Raw genomic sequence first — 8,463 nt, 5'->3', positions numbered from 1 at the left:
CTGGCCCTTTATCAATAGTGAAGGACACGACCAGTCCAATCAGCCTTTCTGGGCGTGTATGCAGGTGAGCAGAAAGACAGGTGCTCATCACAAAAGTTCAAGTAGTTTGCGAGGCAGCTCCATCTCAAGGAGGCTTGCTTGAACTTCTTTCCCAACAGTTAAGTATAAGTGATTGCCAGGAATTTGGATTACCACTCTTTACCCTCTGCTTACCCTTCCACATACCCTGAAGACCCCTCCCACTTTCCTTGTACTCTGGGTCTCCTGCCTTGACAGATGGTACTTATTAAGCACCACAGATTGTTTTGCTCTGGTCACCATCTCCACTCTTCTACTCTAGCTACCTGTCCTACTGGACATCATCTTAGGCTGTTTACAGAAGTGAAGTGATACTGTGAGCACTGGCTATGGCAGAGAATTTCTAATCTTACAAAGTTGATACAACTATCCATACTCGAATCCAAGTTTTCCACACACTCCTTAAGTGGAAGTAGAGGAGTCAGAGTCCTGAGAGTAAGGAGAGAAGAGATGAGTCCGCTCCCAGCCCCTCTGTACCTCACCACGTGCTGGGTTGAGGATGCTCAGAGCACTTCATCCCTCATAACCATCATTTATTTTATTTTTCCCAAAATGTATTACCTGCTCTTCCTATGCTGAAGTTCATCTGCCTCCTTTCTGCCCACTCACCCAACTTGGTAAGATCTTCCTGCTGTTTATCACCACCAGTTCAGCATTTCACCATCTGGGAGAGCTTAGCATTGTCTAGAAATGTGGAAACATCACTTGTACTATGGCAGAACATCATTTATAGAAGCATCAATGGACACCAGCCCCAGCACTTTTCCATTTAGTGAAGGACCCACTTAAATTATCTTTTGCTTACTCTCTCCAAACTGTTCGCTAACTACCATTGTCACACCACTCTCCCACATAGTTCTGATACTTTTCCTTTCCTTGTAAATATTCTAAGGGTGCTTACTCTCAGAGCACTGACTTCACATTGCTTTTACCTGAGCTTCCCCATCAGGGGAAGGAAGCCCCTGTCTATTCTACAGGGATCAATTTTGCAGCTTCCTCAGTCTTGTCTCATTGTGCCAGTCAAGTAAGCTATATAGTAGCTGCATAATCACATTTTTGTCTCCATTCTCAGAGATCCTGAGGTGTTGCAAACAAGTCATTACCTTTCATGACTGGGGAATGGGAACGTTTTTACAAACATTGTTAAGAGAATTACCCCTGGCCAAAAGAGCCTTCCAAAGGCTTGTACACAGCAATAAGAGGACGGTTTTCGCCAAGACCTAATCTAGATCTCTTAGTGTTTCCCCAAAGTAAATATGTGTCCACTGATCAGGACTGTTTCCCCAGATATCCAAGTGCCTTCCTGACCTTGACTTCCAAAACTCACACGCTTCCTCTCAGCCTACAGCGTTCCTCCCTGATACATCGCCAACACAGTCCGCCTGCTGAAGGCTGAGACAGAAAGATGGATGGAAGGAAGCAAGCCCAACATTTCTATGTGCAGAAGTCTTCTGAATAAGACCACCTCCCCCAGGTTTCCCTAGTGCACACACCCTCCCTTTAATCAGGCACACATGATGGAAACAGTGGGGTCTCCTCACCCCTGCCAGGCAGATCCCCTGGGAGATGTAAAAGTTGACCAGAGTGTCTTATTTTTTTTTCTCTCAATACTACCCCAGCATTTCTCATAATACATGCCACAAGATTGTGTGTGTGTGTGTGTGTGTGTGTGTGTGTGTGTACACACATTTCGTAAGGTTCAGTAAGTTTGAGAAGTGGTGGACTAAATAAAACTACACAGGTGTCTTTACTGTGGGACTTCTCGAAGCCTTTAATAAGTTACTTGGTATGGCAAATCTTTAAGAGCCAGTCATAATATATGGTCATCCACGAACTCATTATAACTGGCCACAGACCCTTCTCTACCAGAGCACCTCTCAGGACTAGTGTTCTGTAGGATACATGCTGGGGCATGTTGTGTTCCGTGGGTCTTAGGGGCAGCATGTCAGAGTCACTTAAGGAGCTTGTGATTACCAGCCGTCTCCTAAAGATCTTCATACTGACAGTCTGGGCTAGAGTGTGAGAATCTACTTATTGTTGTTTTTTCTTAAAGCTTTCCTGGTTATATTGATGATCCATAGCCCTTGGGTTCCCCTGCTGTAGACTCTTGATATTTAAGGCTTCAGAGATGCTATACCTCTGACCCTCCTGAGCGCTCCCCATGGAAGCTTCTACACTAAATCCCCTTGTAGGTAAATAACACATTCTTATACAATAGAGATGGCTGAAAACTTACCAGGAAAAACACCCAAAGCCTTTATGATTTGGGGGAAATTGCTGGCCTGTATCTATGACTTTAGAAACCACTTTGTAACATTGTAGCCATTATCATCTCATGGAATGCAGCTGCTGTCACAGAAGGGGAGAATTCAGTCTGGTTGTGCGTACCGCCGAGAGTCCAGAGACTTTCCATGTGATATGCAGATGAGGACAGTTTTGAGGAAATTGATTTATAGATCCAATTCCTCTTCCTGATTTCAGTACATACTCTTTTCTACACTTACCTGCCTGACAAACAACATGAGGTCAAGGCAGGGTGGACCTGTCTTCTTTCCGCTATTTTCATCAGAGGCCACAGCCATTAAGAATTGTATCAGGACAGTATATTACCCTGGGTGCAAAACCTCCCTGGTCAGACACAGGGATGATGTGAAACTCTGGGGTTGGCGATGCCTCTTTGAAGCAAGATGCTATAACCTGCCCCCTACCCATCTCATTTGAAGCTGCATTTCCAATAAAAATTTTCCTTTTACATTTAGTATTTGTCAACATTTTAATATTTCATATTGTGTGCTAAAATGAAATAACTCACTCCAGAGGAACTGCTTTGAGGCTTGGAGATTTATGGTTACCAGAATCATCTTTTAATTTAAAATTTCAATTTGTATGCATCCTTTGACTGTAGAGAATTATGATGAATTGATCAAATAAAACACTTTCAAGCATAAAAACATATTAAGTTAAAGTTCTCTGGGTGTCATGGAAAAGAGATAGTTTCAAAGGGAAAAAAAGAACAATGTAACATTTCTAAAGAAGAGCTTGCTCCTGTCACTCTAAAATGGACAATAATGTCCTTTCACTGCCAGTGTTTATGTTATGTTGGACATATTTAAAAGAATGATATAGCAGGCTAATTTTAAATATCACTCATATAGAAATCATGTCTATTAACAAATTATAACTATTTAAACTTAAGGTGAAAAATATGGCTGCCAAGTTAAATATGCAAGGAGGTACGTAGTTTTTCAAAACCCTTAAGGGAATATATGAGCAAAAACGGTGGCAGCCACTGGTCTAGAGAAAAATGTTGGGAATGCTGGCAGGGGAAAGAGCAGCGTTTGGAATCAGGCTCGCAGAGGAGCCTTGGTTAAAATGCCAGCTTCACCCAACAGAGTTAAAACCATGAAGTGTCTGGCACAGAGCCAGCCAGTGCTCCCTTCCTGCCACCAGGACCTGCCAGGTGCCATCAGTGTGTGAGGCACTAGGCATACAGTAGGGCTTCGACACCCGTCCCTGCTCGCACAGAGCTCACATTCTGGTGGACATGCATGTATTTGATCTGCCGCTTCTGTGTGGGTACATGCTTGCTGCATTTCTTTTCTTTTCTTATTTTTAATGTTTATTTATTTTGAGAGGGGAGGAGGGGCAGAGAGAGAGAGAGAGAGAGAGAGAGAGAGAGAGAGAGAATCCCAAGCAGGCTCCAAGCTGCAAGCGCAGAGCCCGACTCAGGGCTCAGTCCCACACCCATGAGATCATGACCTGAGCCGAAATCAAGAGTCGGACACTGAACCAAGTGAGCCACCCAAGCGCCCAAGCTTGCTGCATTTCTAAAGAGTCTCTTACTACTCTTATTCTCAGGCAGCTTTTAGGAGCTGTATCTATAAAGAAATGACTCATTTTTTTTATATTCTAGAAGAGGTCCTTCTAAATTCCATTGTTCCCTTCAGAATAATCACCTGAGGAGGCATACGCTTATTTTAGTGACAGGGCCACTACTCAAAAGTCTTTAAGCCTCTGCTGTGGGATTGACTTCAAAGCATACAGCACAATCTTCTGAACATTCTTAATACTTGTAAATGTTTGTCTTTGTGGGGGGCGCCTGGGTGGCTTAGTCAGTTGAGTGCCTTGACTCTTGGTTTCAGCTCAGGTCATGATCACATGGTCATGGGATTGAGCCCCGAGTCAGGCTCCATGCTGAATGTAGAGCCTGCTTGGGATTCTCTCTCTCCCTCTGCCCTTCCCACCCTCACCAAGTAAATAAATTTTAAAAACATATATTTGTCCTTGGAATACAAATTGGTGTTTTGGGGAACAGGTTATTCACACAAAGGTCTGGTGACCCTAGTAGGTGGTCAGACTGGGTAGGAATATTTTTTATGACAAACTCTAGGAGGGCATAAATCAGGCACTCTGGGCTTTCTCATGGTAAAGAATAGTCAAGAGATGCTGTTTGTTCCCTTTGTACCTAGACTGAAGGAAAAAGCCCACCCACATCAGGGTCACTTGACTGTGAAGTTGCTTGAAGACTCTACGGTTTCAAACTTTAGGGAGAGAGCTTCCTGAGCTGTAGGAAGCCCATGGTACCTACTACCTTACTGCTGATGATCCTGCCACAGCAACCCCACTCCAGGCCATGCCCCTCGGGGCCCGCATCTAGAAGCCTGAGAGCAGACGTAGCTGTCTCGGAAGGACCCAGGACCGAGGGAGCAAGGCTGGGCCAGTCGTGAGGGGGCCATGTGGGTGCAGGAAGTGCACACAAGCCTTGTCTGAATTGTGTCGGAGTGTTTATTGAGTGTCTGTGAGACCTGAGCATTAATCACAGGTATTAATCACTGTCCACTGAGAAAATGAGTCTAGGATGGGCAGAGGGTGTGGAATATGAGATGGGGCGGACAGGCAAAGATTTCAGAACATGGCACGTGTAGCCATCTGTCTGTCCGCTCTGCCTATCGTATCTGTCACTTACATGTGGCCACAGAATGCTGGATAAAATCTCTCTGGATCCTATAAAGGTCCTCAATTCTCAAAGGAAAACTGTTTTTTTAAGTATAAATTTGCACTGTATTTTACTGCTTCCTTATTCTTCTGCAGTGTTTCTCTGTATTTTACTTAGCAGACACCATTTCATCCCTGTGCCCAGAACTGAACTAGGTGCTGTGGGAGACACTGTCTCAGTCCTTAGGCAACTTGAATCTCCTTGGAAGACAGGCATACATACTGCAGAGTAATGGCCAGCGGGTTTCAAACGTCAGCTCTAGCTAATAGGTGACTTCATGGAGTATTTTATCAAATCTAAGACACTGTGAATTGTAAGATGTTGTTTTATGTGCTCTTAAGAAAGAAAAATATGCTGCCAATTAAATTGTGAATGACTGCTTTCTTTTTATTCATAAATTTTATACTTCTTGAAAGATTCTTTTTGGACTTGCTTAGACAAGTGTTATTTTTAACATATATTACTCTTGTTCACTCATGAAGTAGAACATAAGAGAGAAATAAATTGGCTTTGGTTTTTCTAAGCTGCTTCACATTCAGGGTACTGCTCATCTGAAGTATCTTTGACCTGCTGTGGTCAGTGCATGTGTTTCTCATGCAGCGCCCTTCTGTTCCCTATGCCAACGGAGAGTGTTGGAGAGGCAATATTCCTTCGAGTACTCTTGACTTCTCCCAAATCTCTGGCTCCTACTGTGCAAATTGATGCGCATATAATGACAACCACAGCACAAGTGCCACCTGGCAACAGTGACTGTAAGACACATACCAATTTCCAAGATACCGAACATGAAAAAAATACACCATAGACTCAAAAAATAGATTCTGAGACTCCGTCAAAAAGACTGCCATGATCAACTGCCCATGTCTTCCCTGGGAATGGTGTTGGCATCAGTGCTACATTCTTGTCATTAAACAGTAATTTGCACAACTGGTTAGTTCTCTGTGAGCTAATAGGGTCAGGAAGGCGTTATGCATGAAGTAGGTCTAAAAAGGTGCGATTTCAGGTGCCTGGGTGGCTCAGTCAGTTAAGAGTCCAACTTCAGCTCAGGGCCTGATCTCATGGTCCATGAGTTCAAGCCCCACGTCAGGCTCTGTGCTGACAACTCAGAGCCTGGACCCTGCTTCAGATTCTGTGTCTCCCTCGCTCTCTTCCCCTCCCCCACTCACACTCTGTCTCTCTCACTCTCAAAAATAAATATTTAAAAAAAAATTTTTTTAATGTGCTATTTGGCCTGGACAAAAGGAAACCACTTCCAGAGAGGGAAGAGTGCAAGATAGAAGGCTCAAGAGGGTAAATAAGCATGTCATGTGGAGAGGACGGTGGAGGGATCCCAGGCTTTGGTGGGGTTTGATTAGGGAGTTGTGGGGTATAAAAGGCATGAGTCTTTGCCCTAAGAACATATTCATGTGTTTCACTTGTAGAAGACACTAATGGTTCTCATATTTCTATAACTTTTCTTTCTTTCCTTACTATAGGTCCTGATGTTTTTAGTTCAAAGAGCCTTGCCCTTCAAGCTCAGAAGAAGATCCTGAGCAAAATAGCCAGCAAAACTATGGCAAACATGTTGATTGATGACACCAGCAGTGAGATCTTTGATGAGCTCTACAAAGTCACTAAAGAGCACACCCACAGCAAGAAGGAAGCCCACAAGATCATGAAAGACTTGATCAAGGTGGCAATCAAAATTGGAATCCTCTACCGGCACAACCAGTTCAGCCAGGAGGAGGTTGTTATCGTGGAGAAGCTCAGGAAGAAGCTGAACCAGACGGCCATGACGATCGTCAGCTTCTATGAGGTGGAGTACACCTTTGATAGGAACGTGCTCTCCAAGCTTCTGCATGAGTGCAAGGACCTGGTGCATGAACTGGTGCAGCGACACCTGACACCCAGGACCCATGGGCGCATCAACCACGTCTTCAACCACTTTGCCGACGTGGAGTTCCTCTCTACCCTTTATAGTCTGGATGGAGACTGTAGGCCCAACCTCAAGAGAATTTGTGAAGGAATCAATAAATTGCTAGATGAGAAAGTCCTCTGAATGCTTCTCTCCTCCTGGACTTTGCCGAGTTCCAGTTCTAGTACCCAATGTGGTCCAGGTTAGAAAAAAGAAACCCGGAAACCCTTGTCGAAGATGCCCATGTTCTGTCCTATTCGCCCATCTGATATTGATGCCAGATTGCACTCAGGTGTGTTTATCCCCTGAGCTCACTGACGAGGCCTGTTCTTCAGATCACCTTGGCTCGCCAACCCAAAGGACATTTCATTTGTTCTAGGCAGAAGGCTGCTATGCTCCTCAAGGTGAGCTCAGTGCATCTTGGTGGAGTGGAAGGAGCCCTGGACCAGGAGTTGGAGGACGTGGATTTGGTTCCCAGCTTCACCAGTACAACCATCCTCGGGATCCTGGAACCACAATGCCCTCCTGCCTACCTCCCAGGACTGCTGTGAGGTTCAAATGAGACAATGTATGTTCCCGCTTTTAAAAACTCTAACGTAAGCTCTTATTATTTTCTCTCTGGAGTGTGAGAGGGATCAACCTGGATCTAGACTACTAAGCAGAAGAGAAGAAAAGAATAATGGTATCTAGTAGGCCGGGTTTACAGTCTGTCTCTAGATGTGCTGTTTCAAACACAGATGAATACACAGGTGTGAAGAAGTGTAGCTGCAAATTGGAAAAATGTTTTCCAAGAGTTGTGTTTTTTAGGTCTTAGATGTAGGTTTATGATCCTGCGGAGGGAATCTTTCCAGCAGGGTGGGGGTATGGAGAGTTTCTCACTCATAATGCAGGAGCAGGGAAGTGTGTTCCCTGTGGGAGAGGCCTCTCCCTCCCAGGGGCCACCGTGAGGTGTGGGAGGGTTTATCCCAGCAGCACAGGAGAGCTGGGCAGCACGAACCCCTATCCATCTCTCTTGGCCTTTCACAGACACATTGTGCTATTTTCTTTGGTTCGTTAATAAATTGAAACCCTTCAAACAAGAGGTTTTGGAGTTGTGATTCAAAAATAAAATACCTTGGAATTAGATGCAGTGTTAAAAATAATGGAATTGAGGGGCATCTGGGTGGCTCAGTCAGTTAAGTGTCGGACTCTTGATTTTGGCTCAGGTCATGATCCCAGGGTGCTGGGATCGTGCTCCATGTTGGGCTCCATGCTGGGCGTGCAGCCTGCTTAAGATTTTCTCTCTGCCCCTCCCCTGTGTGCACTCACTCGCATAATTGCACACATTCCCTCTCTCTCTCTCTCTCTCTCTCTCTCTCTCTCTCTTTAAAAAGAAGAAGAATGGGATTTAAAGGCAGACAACGAAGAGCAAGAACTCTGCACTCAGACCCTAAGGGGCAGTGTGGGAGGCAGGAAGGGTGAGGGTGCAGGCAGCTGCTCATGGACATGTGACCAA

General features: G+C 44.8%; 1 protein-coding gene across 2 annotated transcripts in view; it reads left to right on the top strand.

Annotated features, from left to right (window-relative positions):
- Window positions 1-8,049, top strand: part of TNFAIP8L3 (TNF alpha induced protein 8 like 3) — a 33,634-nt gene extending 25,585 nt beyond the window's left edge. For both annotated transcript variants that reach the window (XM_040492684.1, XM_040492685.1), the window contains exon 2: window positions 6,550-8,049. In XM_040492684.1, the coding sequence (XP_040348618.1) occupies window positions 6,550-7,112 (563 nt within the window). In that variant the 3' untranslated portion in view covers window positions 7,113-8,049. The remainder of the gene's footprint in view (window positions 1-6,549) is intronic.
- The last annotated feature ends 414 nt before the right edge of the window (window positions 8,050-8,463 follow it).

Source organism: Herpailurus yagouaroundi, unplaced genomic scaffold (assembly GCF_014898765.1).
Source record: "Herpailurus yagouaroundi ecotype Mexico unplaced genomic scaffold, PumYag 184, whole genome shotgun sequence".
Classification (NCBI taxonomy): domain Eukaryota; kingdom Metazoa; phylum Chordata; class Mammalia; order Carnivora; family Felidae; genus Herpailurus; species Herpailurus yagouaroundi.
Note: the sequence above shows the minus strand (reverse complement) of the source record. Positions and strands in the feature narration are given on the sequence as shown.